The 25,459-nt window shown below is 35.6% G+C and overlaps 1 protein-coding gene across 1 annotated transcript in view; it reads left to right on the top strand.

Moving 5' to 3' along the window:
• SLC5A8 (solute carrier family 5 member 8) overlaps positions 1-25,198 on the top strand; it is a 65,485-nt gene extending 40,287 nt beyond the window's left edge. Inside the window, exons 10-15 of the mRNA XM_070599216.1 lie at positions 2,449-2,516; positions 11,313-11,399; positions 14,053-14,258; positions 17,828-17,931; positions 21,264-21,343; positions 21,612-25,198. Of these exons, the coding sequence (XP_070455317.1) occupies positions 2,449-2,516; positions 11,313-11,399; positions 14,053-14,258; positions 17,828-17,931; positions 21,264-21,343; positions 21,612-21,737 (671 nt within the window). The 3' untranslated portion in view covers positions 21,738-25,198. The remainder of the gene's footprint in view (positions 1-2,448; positions 2,517-11,312; positions 11,400-14,052; positions 14,259-17,827; positions 17,932-21,263; positions 21,344-21,611) is intronic.
• Positions 25,199-25,459: the final 261 nt, after the last annotated feature.

Genomic DNA, 25,459 nt, shown 5'->3' with positions numbered 1-25,459 from the left:
GCCACAGAAAAAAAATTCATTCCTTTTCCTTTTCAGCTTTAGACCACAATTTTAAGGAATATCCTTAATTTGGAACCAAGAGCCACACTTTTTCTATGTTACCTAAGAAGGTGCTGTCAGTTTAAGGTACAGAGTCTGTGTATTAATTGAAAATAAAGAAGCAGAGCATTATGCTTTTAACCTGTCTTGGTTGTCTGCTCTGTCTGCACATGCAGACTGTCCTGGAGATGGTCTATAAAACTGTGCAAGGAATTCTCAACTTATATTCTTAGATTATCAGACTTTATTAGGGGTTAAGTATCTGGCTTGAATAGAAAAGTTTAAAGGTCTCTAGTTCCCAGATGTTCCAAATGTAATATCTGACTGAAAGAAATCTGGCTAGTGTACTCCATTCCTTATTTGACTTCTTGGGCATACGTGTTTTGGAATGAATGACTAACAATTCTTTTTTAAAAAGACACTTTAACCTCAAAACAATAACACTAATAGACGGTCAAAGAAATAGTAAGTAATATTCTTTTTTAAGCCATAATTTTTTTTTTTAAAGATTTTATTTTTTTCCTTTTTCTCCCCGAAGCCCCCTGGTACATAGTTGTATATTCTTCGTTGTGGGTCCTTCTAGTTGTGGCATGTGGGACGCTGCCCCAGCGTGGCTCGATGAGCAGTGCCATGTCCGTGCCCAGGACTCGAACCAACGAAACACTGGACCGCCTGCAGCGGAGCGCACGAACCCAACCACTCGGCCACGGGGCCAGCCCCTTTAAGCCATAATTTTATATATAATTGCCATGACTATAGCCTGGAATAAGTACTTAATTTATATTCTTCATTGTCCCCCAAATTTAAATAGCACTGCATCATTTTACCTGGTTTTAATCCTGGAGCATAATTTCAGAATGATACAATGCTTCTTGAGGAGTATTTAGACTGGTTCATTATGGGATTATTGAAGCTGGGTGGTTTAGTAGAGTGAATAGAAGCTTTTGAAGCCAGAAAAACCCAATCTTGCTTCATCAATTTACTAGCTATTATCTTTGAGGAAACCCAATAACCCATTTGAACCTCTGTTTCTTTATGTGGAAAATGAGAACAAAAACTATTCACCTTTCAGCTATACTATGAGGTTTAGAGATAATGTATATTAAACAAGAGGCACTAGCTGGTGCTCAAGGAATGATGCTGCTAATGATTAATAAGAAATCAACTCTGCTAGTGCAAATGAAGTTTTCATTCATTTTGAAGAGTTATATAAAATCACTATCTTGAGATATCTACAATAAGGACATCATAGAGAGGAGCATGGTAGATGGTGTGAACATGTTTCCAGTGGCTTTAAATACCAAAAACCACAGTGGTATCCATTCATGAGCTATCAAATGGAGAAGAATCTAGCTAAATATGTTGAAAATACTATTTATATTAGGATTCAGAGGCATAAAAAATCATTGCAACAAGAGCCCTTTGCAAAAACTTAATGTAAAGGTTTCCATTCAGGTCTAATAGGATTATTTACCCAATATGCTTAACAAAGGAGTGAGTGTTAGTGTAAGTAAAATAGGAATTACATGATATAAGGAGTGCACTAATTTTATGATGAGCCAATTTCTCATTAATTTTTTCTGTACTTTGAATTTTATGTGTGGGAAATTATATTGACTGATTTCAGGTGATTTTTGCTGAATGGAAGTCATTAAAAATAAAATTTAGAGGGGTAAGCTTTTCTATAATTTAAAAAGTAAAATGTGTACTTGGATAAAATCTGGAAAATAACTGAAAGCCAAAAAAAAAAAAAAAAAATCCTACCATCTGACCACCAGTGGTGGCTTGAGGATTTCTATAGTTTAGGGGAAACAATTTAGTAGAAAGAGGAATATCATACTTGTCTTGAAACTGCCTTTCTTTGCTAGTTTAACAGGAAAGGCATGAGGATGTTGATGGAATGAAAGCGCTAAAGGTCTTAAACCACCCTTTGGTGTAGATTGCCACTTCCCTGGAGAAATGAACACTTAAAGTCAGAAGGCTCTAATTTCTGATGTTTATTACTCCCCTGCTGCATCACCTTGTGCAGAGCACAGCTGAATTGTGTCCTATTTTTGGCAAACTAAAAACAGAGACCTGAGGCTTCCTTTATAAACAAAGGGTTATGGAGGATTAGATTAATAACACAATAGTTCTTAGCTTTAAAATTCCTGCAGTTAATTCTAGGGATTCTTTACTTATATAACCTAATGTTGTCATTAATCCTGGGACACAATATCAGGGTTTTCTCTTCTTTCTTTATACACTGCTGATCCTGTAGGAAAACACCCCTTTCCTTTTTTGGCTGGCTCTGATGTATGTGGCCATTGTTCCCTGCAGTCATATTACTCACTTTGAATCAAAGATGTGACAGCTTATTCTACTCAGAATTCTAATCCTCTGAGTCTGGATTTTATATCATCCATCTAGGCCTGCTGTTTGGAGCCCTGTGTATTGGAATGGCTGCACTGGCATCACTGATGGGGGCTTTGTTGCAGGTAAGAGCTGACCTTTGAAAGTTTGAGTCATAATCACTACATTTTTCTTTTTCTTTTTAATGTTGATGTGATCATCCTCCCAGACTTCTTTATGTATATGTCTATGAATAGGGAAACAAATTAAAATCACAATGAGATGCTCTATAAAAGCAAGAAAGAGAGATGACTAAACTCTTTTAAAATTTTTTTAAATTAAACTTTCTATTTTGAGATAATTGTAAGTTTACCTGCAATTGTAAGAAATAATACAGAGATCTCATATACCTTTACCTGGTTTCCCTCAATGATAACATCTTGCAAAACAATAGTACAATATCACAGCTAGGATATTGACATTGATACAGTCAAGATGTGGAATGTTTCCATCACCACAAGGATCCCTCTCATTCCCCTTTTATAGCCACACCCACTTCCTTCCTGCCCCTATTCCCTCCTTAACCCCTGGCAACCACTAATTTGTTCTCCATTTCTATAATTTTGTTGTGTCAAAATGCTATATAAATAGAATTATATAGTATGTAATCTTTTGAGTTGGCTTTTTTTTACTCAGCATAATTCTCTGGAATTCATCCAGGTTGTTGCATGTATCAATAGTTGGTTCCCTTTTTATTGTTGTATAGTATCCCCTGGTACGGATGTACTACAGTTGGTTTAGCCACTCATCTGTTGAAAGGACAGCTGGGTTTTTTCCAGTTTGGGGCTATTATGAATAAATATGCTACATTTATGTACAGGTATTGTGTGAACATATCTCTTTATTTCTCCACAATAAATGCCCAAGAGTGCAATTTCTGAGTGGTAGTTGTGTATTTACTCTTTAAAGAAGCTGACAATTTTCTAGAGTGATTGCCCCATTTTTATACCAGTAGCATGTATGAATGGTCCAGTTTCATCACATCCTTTCCAGCATTAGTAGTCACTATTTTTTATTTTAGCCATTCTGATAGGTGTACGTTGCGTATACTGATATCTCATTGTGGTTTTAATTTACATTTCCCTAATGGCTGATGATGAACATTTTTTTAGGTATTTACCATCTGTCCATCTTCTTCCATAAAATGTTGCTTCATGTCTTTTGCCCATGTTCTAATTGAATTGTTTGCTTTTTTACTGTTGAGTTTTGAGAGTTCTTTATATATTCTAGATAATAGCCGTTTGTCAGAGGTGGTTTGCAAATATCTTCTCACTCTGTAGCTTGTTTCTTCACCCTCTTAATCTTTTACAGAGCAGAAGTTCTTAATTTTGATGAAGTCCAATTTATCAAGTTTTTTTTTATGGATTGTGCTTTTGATATGAAGTCTAAGAACTCTTTGTCTAGCCCCAGATCTTGAAGATTTTCTCCTATGTTTGTTTTCTAAAAGTTTCAGAGTTTTACATTTTATATTTATATTTATGTCCATGTTCTGTTTAGAGTTAATTTTTGTATAAAGTAGAGACTTAGGTTGACATTTTTTTCCTTTCTCCCTGTGGATGTCCAATTACCCCAGCACCATTTGTTGAACAGACTGTCTTTCTTCCCTTGAATTGCCTTTGTGCCTTTGTTGAAAATCAGTTGGGCATATGTGTGTGGGTATATTTCTTGGTTCTATATTCTTTTCCACTGATCTATGCATCTATCCCTCTGCCAGTACCACAGTCTTGATGACTGTAGCTTTATAATAAATCTTGAAATCGGGTAGACTGAATCCTTTTACTTTATTTTTCAAAATTGTTTTAGACATCCTAGTTCCTTTCCTTTCCAGGTAAAGTTTAGAATAATCTTCTCTATATCTAAAAATAATCTCTCTTAGATTTCGATAGGATTACACTAAACCTGTGTATCAACTTGGAGAGGATTGATAGCTTTACTATAGTGAATCTTCTAATTCATGAACATAGTATATCTCTCCATTTATTTGGGTCATCTCTGATTTTTTTTATCACCATTGTAATTTTCATTATACAAGACTTCTGTCTATATGTTTTGTTAGAGTTACATATATTTCATTTTTCTGAGTGATTGTAAGTGGTATTGTATTTTTAATGTTGATGCCTATGCCCTTGTGTTTGTTAAAATATAGAAATACAATCAAGTTTTGTATATTTATCTTGTATCCTGTAGCTTTGCTTAATTCACTTGTTGGTTTGGATCTTCTCCGTAGAAAATCGTGTTGTCTTCAGACAGAAACAGTTTTATTTCTTCCTTTCAAATATGTATGTATACCTTTTATGTTCTCATTGCACTGGCTTCAACTTCCACATCATGTTGGATAAGAGTGGTAAGAGCAGACATCTTTGCCTTTTTCCCCAATCTGAGTAGGGAAAGCATTCAGTCTTTCACCCTTGAGTATAATGTTAGCTGTAGTTTTTTTGTAGATACCCTTTACCAAGTTGAGAAAATTACCCTCTATTCATATTTTTCTGAGAGTTTTTATTATGAAAGAGAATTGAATTCTGTCAAATACTTTTTGTGCATTGATTGATATAGTTACGTGTTGATGCAAAATAACAACCATTCTATAGATGAGAGAGATAAGGTGAGTTTTACTTGAGCCAGGGTGAGGATTATAACCTAGGAAGGCCTTTACCAGAGAGGAAGAAAGCGTTCTGGAGAAGCATGGTTTTCAGTACAGTCTTATACCCTTTTAGAACAACGAACATACATTAAACATGCCCAGTGTACATATTCATCAAAGTTTCAAAGAGGTATTCATTTGCAAATTAGCAGGTCAATGTGACCCTGATGTCAGGAAAAGGACTAAATAGGGCGTTACCAATAGGGCATAGGAGTGGAAGTATGTATTCTTATCTTAACAGAGTACATTCGTCATTTTAATGCTTAACGCAGATGTACAATGTATGTTTAATAGGCCGTAAGTCAGGCTTCTTTAGTTCAAGCTGAATCAGTTTTGAACCTGAGTGGTTACCCCATATACCTCAATATGTGAAAATCTCTTGTCAACATGATATTCATCTTTAGTCTGTTAACATGGTGGATTATATTGATTGATTTTCAAATGTTGAACCAGTCTTGCATACCTGGAATAAACTTCATTTGGTCATGATGTAATTTTTATATATTGCTAAATTCTATTCACTAATATTTTGTTAGGGATTTTTTGCGTCTATATTCATGGAAGATGTTGATCTGTAGGGTATTTTTGGTATCAGAGTCATACTAGCTTCATAAAATAAATTAGGAAGAATTCTTTCCTATTTTCTGGAAGAGATTGTGTAGAATTGGTGTTAATTATTCTTTAAATGTTTCATAGAGTTCTCTAGTGAAAGCATCTAGACCTGGAGATTTGTTTTTGGAAGTTTTGAAATTGTGAATTCAATTTCCTTAATAGTTATAGGGCTGTTCATATTATCTGTTTCATGTTGGGTAAATTGTAGTAGTTTGTGTTTTCAAGGAATTGGTCCATTTCATCTAAGTTGTCAAATTTATGTGTGTAGAGTTGTTTATTCCCTTATTATTCTTTTGTGTCTGCAGGGTCTATAGTGCTATCCCCTGTTTCAATCCTAATATTGATAATTCTGTCTTTTCTCTTTCTTTCTTCAGTCTTGCCAGAGGTTTGTAAATTTCATTGATATTTTCAAATAACTAGCTTCTTGTTTCATTGATTTTCTGCATTGTTTTTCTGTTTTCAATCATTGATTTTTGCCCTTTATTATTTTCTTCCTTTTGCTTGCCTTGGGTTTATTTTGCTCTTCTTAAACTAGAATCTTAGATTACTGATTTGAGACTTGCTGTTTTACAACACATAGTTAGGTTATCTTTTAAAGTCCATCCTGCCAATCTCTGTCATTTTATTGGTATACTTAGACCATGTACTTTTGGTGTAATTATTGGCGTGTTAGTGTGTGAACTTATTGCTAAAAATTTCCCTATCAGTGTTGGTTTTGCTATGTCCCACAACTTTTAATGTTTTATGTTTTCTTTTTCATTTGTATTTTAAAATTTTATTTGAGATGTCATTTTGGCCAATGGATTATTTAAAAGTATGTTACTTAGTTTACAATTGTGGGGAAATTTTTCTGTTATCTTTCTGCTATTGATTTCTAGTTTTATTTCAACGTGGTCAGAGAACACATTCTGTATGATTTTAATTCTTTAAATTTGTTAAGTCTGTTTTATGGCCCAGAATATGGTATTTTGGTATATGTTCCATAGACACATAAGAAGAATGTGTACTCTGCTGTTCTGAGGTGGAGCATTCTATAAGTATCGATTAGATCCTGCTTGTTGATGGTGTCACTGAGTTCTATATCCTTGATGATTTTCTGACGATGTTCTGATGATTTTAATTGTGTATTTGTCTGTTTTCCTTTTAGTTCTATCAGGTTTTGCTTCATATATTTTGCTACTCTGGTGTTTGGTGCGTATACATTTAGGATTTCTATGTCTTTTTTTGTGAATTAACCCTTTATCATTATATAGTATCCCTCTCTGTCTCTAATAATTTTCCTTGCTCTGAAGTCTAATTTATCTGATATTAAAATAGTTACTCCTGCCTTTCTTTGATTAATTGTTGCATAATATATATTTTTTTCATCTTTTTACTTTGAACCTGCCTATATCATTACATTTGAAGTGAATTTTGGAGACAACACATAGTTAGGTTATCTTTTAAAGTCCATCCTGCCAATCTCTGTCATTTTATTGGTATACTTAGACCATGTACTTTTGATGTAATTATTGGCGTGTTAGGGCTTAGGTCTACTGTTTTTTGCTCTCTGTTTTCTTTTCTCCCCCTACTTCCTTGTGGGTTACTTGAATGTTGTTTAGAATTCCATTTTGATTTATCTATATTGTTTTGAGTTTGTCTCTTTGCATAGTACTTTTTTCTGTTTGCTTTAGGTATTACACTATATGTAAATACCTTATCACAGTCTATTTGTTTTGTCATTTTATCAATTCAAGTATAGAAGCCTTACCTCCCTTTTTGTCCCTTTACACTGCCTTGTTTATAATACAATTGTCTTAAATTTTTACTCTCTATACATTTAGAATTACATCAGTGTTGTAACATTTGTATCAACAATCAAACAATTTAGAAAACTCAAGAGGAGAAGGAAAGACTATTTTATTTACCCGTATTTTTGCTTATTGTATTCTTCCTTCCTGATGTCCCAAGGTTCTTTCTTTTTACCATTTAATTTCTATTTAGAGAACGTCATTTAGCCATTCTTTTAGGATAGGTCTGTTTGCAACAAATTCTCTTAGTTTCCCTTATCTGAGAATGTATTGATTTCCTCTTTTTCCCAAAGGACATTTTTCTTGGATATAGGATTCTGAGTTGACAGTTCTTTTTTTCCATCGCTTGAAAAATATTGTGCGGCCTCCATTATTTCTGACAAGAAATCTGCTGCCATTCTAATGGTTTTCCCCTAGAGATAAGATGTCATTTTTCTCTGGCTGATTTCAGGAATTTTTTTTTTTTTGGTCTTTAGTTTTCATTTTAATTATGATGTGTCTTGGCATGTATTTCTTTGGGTTTATCCTGTTTAGAGTTTGCCAGCTTCTTGAATCTGTAGGTTCATGTCTCTTGCCAAATTTGGGAAGTTCAGATATTATTTTTTTCAGTACTTTTCAGCTCCACTCTCTTTCTCTTTTCCTCTATGACTCTGATGACATGAATGTTAGATTTTTTTGTTATAGTCCCAAAGGTCCTGGAGATTCATTTCACTTTTTTAAAGTCTGTTTTCTCTCTGTTATTCATTTTGGGTAATTTCTATTGGTTTATCTTCCAGCTCACTAATTCTTCCCTCTGTCCCTTCCATTCCTCTGTTGAATCCATCCACTGAGATTTTCACTTCAGTTGTTATATTTTTCACTTCTAAAATTTCTCTTTGGTTCTTCTTTATATCTTCTATGTTTTTGCTGAGAATTTCTATTATTTTTTGCTAAAGGCTTCTATTTTTTCATTTGTTTCAAATATGTTCTGACTGCTGAAGGAGTTTCATCATGGTTTCTTTAAAATTTTGTGAAATAATTCTGATATCTCTGTCACATCTGTATTGGCATCTCTTGCTTTTTGTTCCCATTCAATTTGTGATCTTTCTAGTTCCTGCTATGAAAAGTGAACTCAGTTGAAACCTGGACATTTTCATATTGTGTCATGAGACTCGAGCTCTTACTTACACCTCTGTTTTACTTTGCCTTCTTTGATACCACCTCAACAGGGTAAGAGAGGGTTCTGCTTCATTACTGCCAGGTTGAAGTAGAAGTCCAGGTTCCCCACTTGGCCTCTATTGACACTCAAGGCAGGAGCTTCTTGTTTTGCTAGTGACTATGGTGGAGATGATCTTGTTACTGCTGGGCAATGGTGAAAATCCAGATTCTTCACTGGACCTCCTATGACATTACAACCCAGCAGGGAGGGAAAGAGGTGCCTTGTTATAGGCTGGTGGGGATAGAGTCTAGGCTCCCTACTTGGCTGTTGCTGCCATATTGTGGGGCGGGGGGGCAGTTTATTCCCTGGAATTTGGCTGGAATTGAGCAGTTATCTTCTAAAAGTTTTCTGTCTTGCTGTTATTCCTTTTCTGTCCTATGACTAGAGAGAACAGGCTTTTGTTGGGGCCTTTTTTTTTTTTTTTTAGCTGCACCTGTTGTCTATTCTGCATTGCCAGCTTCTTCAACCCCGAGACTGAGATATGTGGGGCAAAAAGAAAACTCAGAGAACTCACCACTGTGTCATTTTTCAAGTCCCAAAATCCCTAGCCAGTCTGCCAATCTGCCTTCTTCTCTCCATATTCAGATTATTCTTCTGTTTGTTGTATATGTAATGTCCAGGATTTTTAGTTTTATTGGCAGTAGGAATGGGGAAAAGTACGTCTACTCCATTTTCCCAGAAGTGGAAATGCCAAGGTTTGGTGGGGTTTTTTCCTCACTGTTTTTAGCATCCAGGCCTCAGTATAGACTCTTCCTCCTGTCTGGAGTACCTTTCAACTAAGTCTTGTTTATTATTCAGGTTTCAACTTAAATATTATTCAAGACGATGCTTTCTGTTCCCTGGATAAGTTTGAGTTCCCCTCTGCCAAATATTCCCAGAGTACCTTGTATTTCTCTTATCATCTCAATTATCATACTTTATTACAGTTATTTATTTAATGTCTGTGTTACTAAATAGTTTGTAATTCCATAAAGACAAGGATGATGATGTTGTTCAACACTATACCAAATATCTGGTGCTTACTGCAGTGCGCAGGACAAAGTAGACATTTTACAAATTCAGGTTGAATGTACCTATTTGTGGTTGGTTCTTGAATATCCACTTTTCTGATTGCCCCAAGTGCTCCCTGAAACTCCTATGGCCACCTGGGCTCCTCTGGGATTCCTGGACCTCCTCATGATCCAGAAACTTGAAGGCTAATGCTGGGCAAAGCAAGTTCTCCAGGTTCATGCTCAGATCTAAGGCTTGGGTGCGTCTGGTTGGCTGTTGCTTAGGACATATCAGTTAAAATAGTTTGATATCATCCTGATTATATAAATGAATGAATTAGATCCAGAAGCTCCAAGCTTTTCTAGCATACCTAATCCATAACCAATAAAACTCCTCTGAATGTGCTTTCCTCCATAGTCTGCATAATTGCTTATAGCCCTTGTTGTGGATGATTCCTCTCTTTTCATATACGGACTTTGGCCTGAGCATATACAGTGAGATGTTCTAGGACAGTAGTCACAGCTCCAAGCCGGTTCTTCCTTGCTTCCTCTCTAACCAAGGTCTTATTTCCTAAGACAGGTTTTTAAAGGATATTTTCCTTATATTTCCAAAACTGGCTCACAGGTCACACTGTCACAGCCTGCTTCATGGGCCATGTGTCTTCTTTCACATTTTGCAGTGAAAGACTTCATCTCCCTTCCTACTGGACTCTGCTTCAAGAGCAGTTGTGAAATGACTCCTTAGGATCCTATCCCGAGTCCGTATCCTCCTCAAACACTAGTTCTCCTCTATCATCAGTCTCCATTTTCCTTTCCCTAGTCCACAAGGTAGGCTTCCCCCTCCCCCCAACCAAAGTCTATACCCTCTGAAATTTTTCTTGACTTGATATTTTTCTTTGATTCATTTATTCTGTTCTATCAGGCCCCTTTACTCTGTGGACAAACCAGGATGTCCCTGATCCTTCTTTTATGGTTCTGCTCACTCTCAAAAATTAGCGATTTAACTATTGAGAATAGCTATCTCTTAGAAGTTTCAGCTATTTCCGTTTCTCTATTTTTTACATTGTAAATTTTTTTCACTATTATGATTTTGCCATCTGTACATCAAAGCAAAGGTTGCAATTAGCCAATTAGATTTTAAATCTCTTTCTACATGATTCAATCAATCTTTTTTTTAAATCATATATTTCATTCTGGTTCCATCCTTAGGGAACCAAGGATAGCATTGGGTTTCATTACCATCTCTGGTCCCTTAGCAGTACTTATCCACAATCTTGTTTTGCAGAGGACTTTGAGACTATCAAAGCACAAAGGAATCATGTGATTGATTATTAATGTTTGCAAGAACAAAGCCAGGAGGAGCGGTGTCTCTCTTGTCTTATGCATTCATATAGATGTTCCTATTGTCTATGATTCTGTACCTTCTTTACACTTTGCTGCCTTTATTGAGGGTACCTGAATGAACAGATGGATACTCGAGACTGAGAAGCAGAAGCTTCCAAGCTCTGATTACCTCTTTGCCAATGACAAGATTGCCATGATTTTCAGGAAGAGACTGAATACCTTAAATCCTCTTCCTGATGAAATTACTTTGAAACATTTTTACTTTGAGTTTGAGATTACTAATTGCTGACTTTTTATTATTTTCATAGGCAGCACTCAGCATATTTGGCATGGTTGGTGGACCACTTCTGGGCTTGTTTTCTTTGGGCATTTTGGTTCCCTTTGCCAACTCTATTGTAAGTATGAAGAATTAATATGTGTGAAGCTTTCTTTTGCAAGCACAATTTTTTCTCAATTGTAAAGATGAAGTTCCTTTGATATCTGTCGTTAGTGACTTGTCTCAATGACTTGAATTACTCATATTGACTTTGCTGGAGTGTACAGTGAAGTCCTATGCACTGGGACCCTGCATATGTGAAGCTAAATGATAACTGCCAGAATATGTATTATGAATATTATATAACTAAGTTATATAATGATATGATATAATTATATAACAAAAACAGATTATAGAATATTGTAGAACATAACTAAATGATATGTATTATGAAATGATGTATGATATGTGATATATTATGACATATAGTTTGATGTCTATTATGAATATTATATAATATAACTGAAGGATCAACACTTTTTGCGCATTTATCTTTTTGCCCTTCTTGAAGAGATCAACAGGCTTAGATATGAAAGATTTAACGGCAATAGAGCTGAGGATACCTGTGAATAGCCACAGTAAAGCAAAGAGAAGCAATAAGATCAGATCTTCACCATCTTGTCCAGAAAATTTATACTGCTCAAATGTAAAGCTGTAGCTCCGATAACATTCTAGCCCGAAAGGGGTGATCATAATTGGGGATAATATCCAGAAATAGATAATATCTCTGTTTTTCTACATAGACACATCTGTGCTTTGAAGTGCTAAATTTTGTTTGGAATAAAAGAAATAAAAATTATTTCCCTGGAGAAACTCCAGTGGTTCAGTCATGCTGTAAGCTAAAGTTCAGGAAAAACCGATAATGTGTGTATGGTTGTTTCAGACAGATGTAGAATAACCACAGAACTATGACTTTACATTTAGGTTAAAATGCCATTCTTTACATTAAAATTCCATTTTGCTCATGAGGCATTAGGAATTGGTAAGGTAGATTCTAATAATGGCTGTTATTGTTGTTATTATTATTAATAATAATTCTCAATGAAGTGTCATATGAAAAGCTAGCTTGGTAGAAATTAATCACAACGAAAGAGAGTAGTTTGTGTCCACTTCAGAATGCTGAAGCTTTTAGCCAACTCCTGAAATGCGTGGTGGTTTGCTGAGTGTCTGAAACATTAAAAAAAAAAGACTGACTTTTGGTTGTTGACGTTTATGCCACCGTGAGTTGCCTCCAGAAAAGCTGTAGCTGACTAGGTCCAACACATCCTTTTTCAGGGGAAGCAGGATACTATTGTTCCTATCATAGGAAGCACCTCTTTTTACTATATTCATGTTATTCACCAGCAGAATATCTGCTCTTACTTAGGAGTGGACTTCCTCTTCCCTCTCTCCCTCACTCCCTTCTTTCCTCCCTCTTTCTTCTCCTCCTTTACTTCTCTTCCTCCCTTCTTCTCATTCATTCATTGAATATGTATGGGCTGAGCACTGTCCTGGGAGTAGAGAGTGCTGAATATTTCTGCCCTTGTGGGTATTATAATTTTGTAGATCCCTGATCAAGCCATGTACAGTGCTGAGAGTAAGCAAGTCTGACTTATCAACAGCTGGCCAGATCTACTATTCCAACCTCAAATTATTCAAAAATATTTTTTGCATGCTTGCTATATGTGTAGCCCTGCGGTAAGAGCTAGGGCACCTGAAATAAACAAACCTAATTCTGCTCTGAAGAGTTCATGGCTTAATGAAAGAGCTTGCAGTCCTTGTCCCCAACATAAATCCTCTGATCTGGTCAGCAGCCTTCTTGTTTTTTCCCACCAACACACTGTTCTTTTTTTCAACCCTATGATTTTGCTTATGTTTTCCCCCTTACTTCGCATATTCTCACCTGTCCTCTCTATGTGGAACCCAAGGCACAAGCTGCCCTGTCTGATCATTATTTGTAAAGGAAGGGGAGAAATTTGACCCACAGAGGAAGGGGCTACCCAGCTCAAGGTTTTCCTGTGTGTCCATCATTTGGAATTAGGGCTTAAATCATTCAAGAGCTGGCAGAACACCTGGATTACAGGTGAAAAGCAGGAGTGAGGGACCCAAGTCTTCCAAAGATTGGGAATCCAAATGTCTTCAAAGAGGACGTCTCCATTTATCTCTAGAAATACTTGGTTTGGTTGTCTGCACCATGCAGTCATTTGTGAAAACTGCTTGCTGTTTTCTCCATAATTACCCTAAAGCACAATTACAATCATGCTCGTTGCTAAGTATAGGAATAAACTCTGTGTGTGCTTTCTTCTTCATAGTCTCTTACTCTTACAGTGTGCCATTTGTTCACGGATTAAGTAAAAATAGAAGGAACAATTGGCCTGGAGTCAACTGTGTGACTGTTGTAGTTAATTGGGTATGAAGAGACAAGGAGGCCAGAATATACTGTTGGCCATGGAAACAGGGTGGAAGGAATGGAATTATGAGACATATGAAAAAAAAATGGATAGAAATTGGTGATTGGCTAGATAGGAATGTCAAAAAGGGAATCAGGTTACAGAGTCCCCAGGGCTCTGGGCTGAGGGAACAGGGGCCCATCCTGCCCTTGACAGAAGGCAGGGATCTTGCGAGGGGAAATAGTTTTAGGAGAAAAGCTGGTAAATTTGACTTGGGCTATATTGAGCTTACCCTTCTAATGTTAATTACCTTCTCAAAGAAAACTGTATTATTTTTCTTTTAAAACCACTTTTGTTTTGCAGGGAGCACTTGCTGGTCTGCTGGCTGGATTTGTTGTTTCTTTGTGGGTTGGAATTGGAGCTCAGCTTTACCCTCCACTTCCTGAGAGCACTATGCCACTAAGCCTTGAAACCTACGGCTGTAACAGCACGTACAATGGAACAAATTGGATGACAACCACAGAAATGCCATTTTCTACTAGTGCTTTTCAAGTACACAATGTTGAAAGGTATTGAATTAAGCTTTATAATGTCATATTTTTAAAAAATGTATGTGACAAGTAGAGAACCCCTGTTGCTTTTTGTCTTGCCTGCAATGCTGCAATTTTGCCTAATTCTGAAATGTGTAGAGCCCATGTGGCTTTCTGGCTGTAATATTTTGTTCTGAAATAGCAAAAGTTACGTATTTTCTTAATTTTGATGGAAACTTCTGCCTCACCTACAGATCCAGAGAAGACTTGAATAGTAACAACAAAAAATTCCTATTATGAGTAAATGCTACCAGATACCAGCTCTATGAAAAATTGTCTTTGTCAACTGAAAAACTTTTAAAATGAAAAGCACAATTATAAAAGAATCATTGCTCTTAAAGTTTTTGAAGTACAGCCTTTACAGACTAAAAGCCGTAATTATCTAAATATGTTGAGTAATTGCTATTTGTTCAGTTTTAAAGATTCCAAATCTTTAGAGCTCTAGCAATGAGTTGCAGTCATGGTCTTCTTACTAGAGTTTTCAGTATTCAGTACACTTTTGAGCTTCTGGATACTGATGTTGTCTGATTTAATGAAATTATGCAGACCTGTTGGTAGGTAATTATTTTATTGTATAGTGAATGTGATGGCAAGACTTTCTTTAGTGGGTACATAGATGTCCAGCCTTGAAGCACAAACGCCATGAATATGTTCAAGGAGTGCAAAGATGAAGCTATTGCCCCTAAAGTATTATCTGAATTCTAACTGACCCAGAATGAAATCATTCCCTTTGGGTCAAGACGTGGTATCTCACTCTTAAAATGGACACACTCCTTTGAGAAGGAACGTGTCTGTTATTATTAGCAATTCACATCCTGAAGGGAATTCATCTATGAGAATGGTTGCCAGTGAGAGTTCAAGGCTGGTAAACTCTGCATGCTTAGAGAGAAAAGGTAGTTCCAGAACCTGAGGCATATCTGGGGGAGGTTTGACTACATGGGGTGCTGTGGGGAGAGGGGCAAGGATATGCAAGGAGCAGTCTGGACAAGCATGAAAGCACTAATGGAAGTGTCAGGAAAGTCATTAGAATCAGAAAGGGATAAAAGATTAATGGAAGGGTGCATCGGAGGATGTTCAGGATGTACTTCTTGTTTCACAATTTTGCTTAGCATTTTTTCTGATTATGTAAATATCTGTCTTAATTTGAGTCTAAGGCAAAATAATTATTTGGATTCCTGAAACAAATAAATTAGCTGAGATTTATCATGTACTTGGTACCTGGTACCATAATAATCATTCTTTTTAATCACTTTTATATGTTAGCTTATTTATAAAATAACTTGGCTAATACAAGAATTTATGAGTATGAACAATATACTCAGCCCTGAGCTGGCCATTTATGTAATATCCATTGAAAGTCTTCTCTTCCCCTTCACTGTGATTCCTGCCTTCCAGGAAATTATAATCTAGCTGGAGAGAATGTACTAATATACACATTAACTCAGTAAGCACGGTAAGTCTAGTAACTAGCACATGGTAAATAGCTAATAAATACTTGATAAATATTTGTTAAAAGCATCAATATAAACAAAGTTTAAGTTGAAATTAGCATGAAGACTTCAGAGATGTTGTCTTTCTTGAAGCATGTCAAGATTGGCTAGAGGGAAAGGTCTGGAAAGTCATTCTTGTCACAGAGAATTACCAGAAGAGAAGTTGGACAAGAAAACAAACAAACGATACATTGGGATAAGTGGTATTCGTAGGCTGTCATGGGAGCCAGGAGGAGGAGGAGCCTAACTCTTCCTGGGTGGAGTCAAGGAAAGCATCTTAGAGGAGTATTGCATGACCTGGAATTTACCAGGTGAAAAGATCGGGCAGAGGGGACGAAAGGAAGAAGGAACGTTTATTGCAGAATGGAGAAACAACGTATCCAAAGGCATGAAGGCCTGAAGCCATGTGGCATCTTAGGAAATCATACATAGTTCGGTATCGCTAGAGTACAAGAAGAGTGAATGACACAGCTGAAGATGAAACAAGATACTCTTTAGTTGCCTGGAAACTGGTAGCTCGTTGTGGTTTTCATTTGCATTATGTTTAAGTTCAATACATTTTTATATGTTTTTGGCCATTTGGATATTTACTTTTCTGATTTGTCTATTGAACTCTCTGGTCCACTTTTAAATGGATTCTCCATCTTTTTCTTATTTATTTAGGAGTTATTGATATATTCTGGATACAAGATATGTCTTAAAAATATTTTTCTCCCACTCTGCCTTTTTATTCTCTTAATGACACTTTTTGGTGGTCAGAATTTTTTAATTTTAATTGTTTAACTTATCAGTCTTTTCCAATATGGTTAGTCTTTGGTGTGTCCAGTTAAGAAATCTTTGCCTACCCTGAGATCATAAAGACATTCCTCTAATTTTTCATTGAAAAGCTTTTTTGTTAAGCATTTCCATTTAGGAAATGTAATTCACTTTGGAATTTATTTCTGTAGCTGCTGTGATCAAGATTCATTTTTTTCCCCCATATGGCTATTCAACTAACCAAGCAGCACTTGTTGAAAAGATCCTCCTTTTGCCCTATCTCGATGCAGTGACAACTTTGATATAAACTAAATGACTGTTTTCCTGTGGCTCTATTTCTCTATTTTCTATTCTGTTCTATTTTGTCTGTCTTTGGCCCAATAATAGCGTATTATCTTAATTTCAATAGCTCACCTCAATGTGTTTCTCTTCTTTCTGGGACCTTGGCCCCTCAAGTTCTAATTGCCGTGATCTCTCTGGTGTCTTAAAAAATCCCAGCTTCCCCCCATCCCCCAATTTTTTGTATATTATTCTTGGCAGGATGGTTGGTCTAAATCAAGCTACTCTATCAAAGCTGAAAGTGGGATCCTAGAGCACTCATTTTAGAAACAGATCAGATCATGTCACTCTTCCACTTAAAATACTGCCATGAGTGCCATATCCCAGAGAGTAAAATCCAAGCTCATACAAGTCCCACAAAAGACCTCTCATCTGGTACCACTCTATCTTGCTCAGTATGCTTCAGTCAGCTGGTGGTTACTTCTCTCCAGGAAGTTTCCTCAGGAACTTTTTGTTAGCCATATCTCAGTTCAAATGTCACTTCTTCACAAAGGCTTTCTCTGACCCCACGTTAGAGTGTAGTTCCTTCTTTCCACCCTGCTAATGTCGCATTGCCTTGTTTTATTTTCCTTACAACACTTTCTACCAGTGGAAATTATTGTATTTATTAATTAGTTTACTTGTTTATTGCATTTCTTTCCCTATTAGAATGTAAACTTTATAAGGAGAGGAACCTTAGCTACCTTTTTTTATGATAGACTTTCCAGTGACAATATCAGTGCCTGGGACATAAAGCAGAGTTGAATGAATACATATGGACATTTGTTATTATAGTATACAGTCAAGGTTAGGTCATGCTTTTAATTCCTGATACAATAAGGTAAAATTGGGATAGCACATTATGACTTTAACAGCATTATTAAATATTGTATTTTGACTTTGCCATGAGGATTATTGACACGTACTCTTAGCTGCTGGTAGCATTACGTGAAATCTTATGCTTATGCTTTTGTTCTCCCTTAGGACACCACTGATGGATAACTGGTATTCCTTATCATATCTATACTTCAGCACTCTTGGAACTTTTGTAACGTTATTCACAGGAATGCTTATCAGTTTACCAACAGGTAACTCTCTAAACATTAGTATTGTTGTATTTACCCCCTATCAGTTTTTACTATATCTGTTTTATAGCCATTTATGTTATTTTACTATAGTCTTGTTAACAACTAGTTTAATTATTTGTTTCATGTTACTCATGGGAAATTTGAGGGCCTGGACTTGAAATCTCTATCTGAATCTTTGTTCTGCCATTTACTAGCTGCATGAACTTGGGGAAGTCTGTGTAACTACTCTGAGCCTTAGCTATCTCATGTGTAAAATAAGGATAATAATAATTGACCTGCCTATCTCACCAGTTGCTGTAAGTTAAAAATAAAATACTTGAAAAAATTGTCCATGGCTACTAGAATGCCAGGGATCTTACACATATTATTACAACACCCCTGTGTCATGATCTTTTCATTGCCCTGTGCTGACTTTTTGTAAACGGTAAGGAAATATACACATGTGAGGAATAATAATCATAATCTTTATATTTAAACGTGTGGGAAGGCTTTTTTCAGATGTTCATAAACTTTTTAAAAAATCAAACTGATAATACATGTAGTATAGACTGCTCTCTGGGATTACTATAGAACTCTTGTCCCAGCACTTCATTTTGTCCTTGTTCTGTGAATTCCCTTGGCCTCCTTCCTGGGTTGGATTTCCTGCTGTCTGCATCCCATTAATCCTAGTTCTTGTTTACTCCCTTTGTTGAATGGAGCACAGCCTATAGCACGTTCTTGAGAAAGGGTGGACAAGAGAGAGATTTTGGAAACATTGTGTGTCTGAAAAAAATGTCTTTTAATTCTCTGTTATACTTTATTGGTAATTTGAGTTGGGAATCCTAGGTTGAAAATAACTTTCTTGTTTTTGAGAGGATGTCTTAATTTTCTTCTGCCTTACTGTGTTGCTGCTGAGAATGCCAATGCCATGCTACCTGCTGACCCTTTGCATGTGACCCATTTCACCATGACTGCCTTGCCCTAGACCCTCAGTAGGGTCCTTTCAATCTGAAGACCCATATCCTTCCATTCTAGGGCATTTTCCTATATTATTTCTTTTGTAATTTCTGGTCATTTTCTGTTTTCTCTTTCTGGAAACTTCTGTTAGTCAAATGTTTGAGTCTTGGACAGTTCTAATTTTCTTATCTTTTCTTTCCTGTTTTCCATCTCTGTGTTTTTTAGGTCTACTACATGGGATATTTTTTCAATTACTTTTCCAGTAATTCTCAAAGGAGCATTCTGATCCAGTTGTTTTGAGAATAGTCTGTAAGGGAAGGAAGGCAGGTAGGAGGCTGTTGCAGAAATCCAGGTGAACGATCATGGTGGCTCAAACCAGAGTAATAGTGTGGAGTTGGTGAGAAGTGCCTGGTTCCCTAATTTCCTGCATTCCCTCACTCCTGTACATCCATAGCAACCACACTAGGGGAAGGCAGCTCCACTGCTCTCTTTATCAAAAGTGTAATAACCAGTTAGAAATCCTACGCTTTGTCCAAGTATGTCTGATGTCTTCGCTTGCTTTGTGCTACAAAGTTACCAGCACTGTGACACTTTAAGGAGTTCTATCATCAGTCATTGTTTTTTGGCACCTGGATAGCACTGTCTTTCCAACTTCTGTAACACTTGTATTTAGAATTAATAAATTATATTAATAATTAGTGGTGACATTAATATAATTATATAAGTAATGATATTGATTATAATATATTTATTATATATTACAATGTATAGTTATTATACATTTGTAATAAAGTCTGTAGCTATTTGTTACCTGTCAAACAGTTGTTTTCAATTTTTCTCTTTCTTTTCAAAAAGGACCTTGCTTTTTCTCATAAATGAAATTACCAGCACAGTAGGTCTATTCTCTTGTCTGTTTTGATATATTTTAAAACATGTTTTACACTTCTCTCACCAGTAACCCAACTGTTCAGATCTGGAATACACCTAACCAATCTCCTTGTACTATTTGACCTTTAGTCCTTATTCAACCCGGGTTTTTTCTTTAAGAAAATGAGATATCAGAGTACTTCCTTTCCATATTCATTTTTTCCCTTAAATGCTTTGATTCTGATAACTATAAAAACTATACCTTTTGTTTTAAAAAGTAATGCTCTACCCAGAGGAGCCGGCATCCATTGATAAAATACACTGCAACTTCATTAACTTCATAAATGACTTATTCCCATTCTACAGCAGCAGTGAGCACCTTAAAAAAAAAATTTAGAAACATAAAATCCTGATGCTCCTTGGCAAATATATTTAAAAATCTACTCTAGGATACTAGGAGTCTGGAAGAATTCAGGCCAAACAGACTGGGTCGGCCTTTCAACTTCACCTAACTATGTACTGTGCATAGTGAATTGTCTCTTCATCAGTAAAGTGGGGTAAATGATTCCCTGAGTAGACCATGAGCTATGAATGCAATGATTGTTTTACTCATCTCTGTCTCTCTAGGACCTTGTAGAGTCCCTAGCACATGGTAGGCACTCAACAATGTTGAATGAATTAATTTCAAGTTGATTCCATCTCCAGAAGAGCTTAGGCCCCCATAATTAAAAGTCTAGCATTTTACTAAAGTAGTGGTTCTCAAACATTAAAGAGCTTCAGAAATTTGGTAAAAATCAGAATTCAGTGGCCCCACCCCAGAGGTTCTAATTAGGTCAGTCCAGATTGGAGTCCAGGAATCTGCATTTTAAGTACATCTCCTAGGTGATTTGGATGGAGGTATTTTGAGAACTGCTCTTCGAGACACATGGTTTTAAAAGAATCTTCTTTGATCTACAAATAAAATACCAAACCAGAGAATATGTTTTTATAAAATCTTTTATAATTCCTCTTTAGGGAAGAGGAATTGGATCAAACACGAGTCATTGTACTGATTTTCATTTAAATAACGTATTCCACAATTTCGGATTTCCTGCATTTCTTCACACACATCTATATTCATAGCCACCAAATTGAGGAAAGGCAACTCGACTGTCTGAAGCAGAGGCAGATGGTTTGATATTTTATTGGTAGATCATGAAGGATGCTTTTAAATCAGTTTTCCTATCAGCACTGGGCCAGGTGACTCTTTCGCTGAGCACCAGATGAGGGATTTGGTTTGCATTTAAGAGCCATCTCATTTATCTTTAAACATTAGACTCCTATTTATCACAGTGAGAGGCTTGCAGAATCTGAGCCTGACTGAGGGAAGGGAAATGGGGAACTAAGTCTATGTAGAAAATTCCCTTTCTCTTTGTGTTTTATGAATGCGTAGACTTCACTGTGCACAAGTTAAATGCCTGTCTGGTGGACTGTCACTAGGTAGTTAGAGATATCTTTTTAACAATGTAAATAATGTATATGTTTTTCAGGAGGAAGAAAACAGAACATAGACCACAGATTCCTACTAACCAAAGAGGACTTTTTATCCAATTTTGATGTTTTTAAGAAGGTAAGTTGGCTTTCTTTTTTCTTAAAGTAGTAAGACTGTTCTTTTATCATCAGATTAGAAAACTAGTTAATCCCCAGACTCTCTTTTGAACTCTGATGAACAAGGAAGGTATTGGCCCTACTCTTTGATGACCTGCTTCTGTTGTGTTCTCTCTTCCCCAGTGGACTACGAAGCTGATTTTGAGAAAGAAAAGCAGTAGTAACAATTATTTAGAATTGAATGAATGAAAGGTTTTTTTTCTAATCACCTTTTTAACATTTTCTTTTAGAAGAAGCATATTTTAAGCTATAAATCTCATCCAGTAGAAGATGGTGGAACTGATAATCCTGCCTTCAACCATGTTGAACTGAACTTCACAGATCAAAGTGGCAAGATCAAAGGGACTCGTTTGTGAAGCAGCTTTGATACTAAATGATCTTAAACAGTGTCCCAATTTTATATATTTTCTAAGATAATTGGATCAGGTTTAGATTTTTTGTTGTTGTTGTCTATCATGAGTGTTTTGGGGATAAATTTTTGTTAAAGTGAGTTTCTTCACATACTACACTCATTAACTGATGCTACTCTGGAGTTAGGAGTTTCAGCATCAGCATTTCCCTCGATCTCTCTTTTATTTCAATGAAGCTGTAGTTATGAGAGTTATGACTGCATATGTACTGAAAGGCTAATACACACAAATACACTCATCCTTGATGGTCAAAAGCAGATTCTTCAATTTGGGCATTACTAAAAATTCTTTCCATGCATTTGGTGCTAGCGTATAAGTTTTGGGATTTGCCATAATCATAACTGATATTGAAAAGAGCTTTTCTTCCTCCTACTACATACTCTGTTCTTAGGGAGCAATGGGGTGACAAGTCTGTGTTGTCTATATCTTCTCTTCTCATTGACCTCTCTCTGCCCAGGGCGCATATTAACCTTGGAACCAAATCTGTCTCAGGAAAGTGGTAATCAAGAAGCATTCTGTTTGGGACAGAAGATGGACCCAAGGATCAAGGTGCTTCTTTGTGCTATGCTTCTTTTCTCATGCCTTTTTGCTTATTATCTAGAACTTCCTGGCCATTGGCTGCTTATATTGCCTTTCTGAGACTCTGGTTCTTATCTGCTTTCCTAGTTTCTGACCCATCAACTTTTGTTTTATTGTGCAGTTTACCTTTGCTTTAATTTACTAATTTCTTGTTTACTCTATTGCCTTGGGCTTGCATATGTCTTGACACACCAATATGAATCATGCTACTCCAGATCCTGGTTCACTAAGTCCCAGCCTATAAATTATAAACTCCCATGAGCCTGATACTGACTAAGGTACTTTCAACATAGGTGCTTATGGATTTGGTGATCCAAGAACATTTACATGATTGAGAGTGGTTAAGCTCCATGGAGTTAGATGAAGACAATGAATGCTATCATGCTGAATTTTTAAATGTCAGCTAATTTGCAATCTATTAAATTTAAAGGTACGTGTGCTTAGAAGTCTTGAATTCTAGTATATTCACCCAGTTAGAGAGCTAAATTACGCAGGCAAACACTACCATTTTTCTTTAATGTTTTGGAGTTACTGAATATATGCTTTGTTCTATGTATTAAAATTTCAAGTAGTAGTCCCAAAGTTTATTTTGTTTATTTTGCTGTATTTCTAGCTAAGAGTTTGGTTACAAGCTTTCATCAGTAACTTATTTTTTTCTGCAGTACCCACATTATATACTGTTTAGAAGTTTGTTTGGTTTTACAATGTTTTAAAATAATGTGAGAAATATTTAGGTACATTAACTATTTTGTAATTAAAAAATTTTTTGCTTATTTTGTAATATTTGGGTAAGCATGCTCTATCCATTTAGACGTTTCCAATTGAAAACAGTAAAAAATTAAAAAGAATAGGAATAGCATTTATATAAGCAAAGAGATTTATATAACATTATATTAACAATGTAGTCATATATTTTGTATGTGTATAGATGTTATTTTTTTAATCAATATATTTGTAAGCATACGTTAAACTTTGTAAATCTTTCTCCAATTTTTTAATGAATAGGAAGGTATAATCCTATTTTATGCATGTGTGATTTGAACTATTGTTATTTATTTAGTAATTCTAAATGCACTTGTGTGTAGAATGCTTCAATTTTAGTAATCAAAATCAGGTTATTTAAATAACTTTTTCTCTTGTCTGACTGCCCGGGGGTTATGCAATGTATTCTTAATGAGAGATATGATACTTCCATTCTTGTCCACTTTCTTTTAATAAAATATATCTTTGTGACATTAGGAACTGTCAGTATTTTACTTTTATAAACAGGTAAGAGTGCCAGATGGAATTCTTAAGAAATCAAAGTAACATTATTGTTAATTATTAAAAATCATATATCTTATCTAAATCTTTGGGTAAAACCAAATAGAGGTAAAAGATTAATCTATTGTAAATTAAATAATCTGATATTCTTATTTTGAGTCACAACAACTCTAATGAGAAGGAAAAGCCACACAAGTTGTCTGTTTTTGTTTTGCCACTGACAAGTTGTATGACGTTGAATTTATCCTTAATCTCCTCTAACGATGGAACGTAACACTAAACACCTACCTACCTCACAGAAATAATGTGAGTATAAAATGTCAAGTAGCACTTTATTAACTCAGTGTTACTTAAAATTTCCATATGATTGGGAATCAAAATTTGAAACAAAGGTCATTTGCTAGTTTTAAAAAATGATGAGCAGTTAATTTGCAATGTAATCATGTGGAAATATTTTATTTTTTAAAAAATAGGTGCCATAGATATATTAAAATGTATTTAGGAATCAGCAGGATTATTCTAACAGAGAGAATATAAACTTTACTTAAAGAAAGCTATGTACCAATCATATTCACTACATAGAGAAATGAAAATTTTATATGTAGGATGTAAAACAGTATAAATGTATATTCACCTATTTAGTTGCTTATACAGTCATTGTCTCTCTAGACCAGTGGTTCTCAGTGGGGCAATTTTGCACCTCAGGAACATCTGGAAATATCTGGTACATTTTTGGTTGTCACAGCTGGTGAGGAGGTGCTACTGACATCTAGTGGATAGAATTCAGGGACGCTGCTAAACATCCTGTGATGCACAGGGCTGCCCCTCTCCGCCACAGCAAAAAATGATCCTGCCCCAGATATCACTAGTGTTGAGTTTGAGAAATCCTGCCCTAGAGGCTAAAGTTGCGATCTTGATTTTCCTGAATTCACATACCCTGGTTGTGTTACTTTAGAGACATTACCTTGACTCCTCTCTCTGATCATTCTCATCTACAAATGAGGGTGAGATTATCACTAGCATATGGAATGCTATGATTTGGAATAATGATGATATGTTTTCATAGCATTTTGAAAATATTAAGGACTATAAAATGGTGAATAATTTTGAAAAAAACTCTTAAAAAAGTGTTGTTTCACAACATGATTTCCAACATTAACACACATTAGGATGAGGAAATAGTAAATGTATGAATACGAAGATTTCATAATTTTGTTTTATTTGTGAAAACCCCGGGAAGTCCAGTTCATTATTAACAACTGAGTATCCATGATGTAGATACAAGGCGCAGAGATGGGGTTGAGATCAGGGAAGTGGCTCTCTGTGTTGATCTTTTAGGAAATTCTGAGTGTTTTCCAATAATGATTGTTGATATAGAATCAAATGAATGCGTGATCATTGTTACTAAAAATTCATTATATAATTTGGTCATTGTAAAATTTGCTTTTACGTTTAAGTTGTATGTCCATTGTTTGTGGAAAAAACCTGAAGGAACTGAACATTATAATGTACAATGGTTGCATTTCTGATTTTCCAACTTGCTGATTAAACTCTCTACAAATGTCTTTGCAGTTGTCTGTTTTGGGGAATTAATGTCAAATTGAATATAATTCATTTATAAGCTTTTACAGAATTATTTTCACTCTATTTACCACATAAAGCACTCTTCCTATATACTATATATAGATTTTAAAAGTGTAGGCAAGTAAACATGCAGAACTTTTGTCACTGAAGAATATTTTATATTTTAAGTAATAAACACTGTATTTGAAAATAGAAAGTAACATCTTTACTACAGGAAATTTCTTAGCCATTATCTCTTTGAC

The sequence above is a fragment of the Equus przewalskii genome, chromosome 29 (genome assembly GCF_037783145.1).
Source record: "Equus przewalskii isolate Varuska chromosome 29, EquPr2, whole genome shotgun sequence".
Taxonomy (NCBI): Eukaryota; Metazoa; Chordata; class Mammalia; order Perissodactyla; family Equidae; genus Equus; species Equus przewalskii.
The sequence above is the reverse complement of the archived record's forward strand: the minus strand, read 5'-3'. Positions and strand labels throughout refer to the sequence as shown.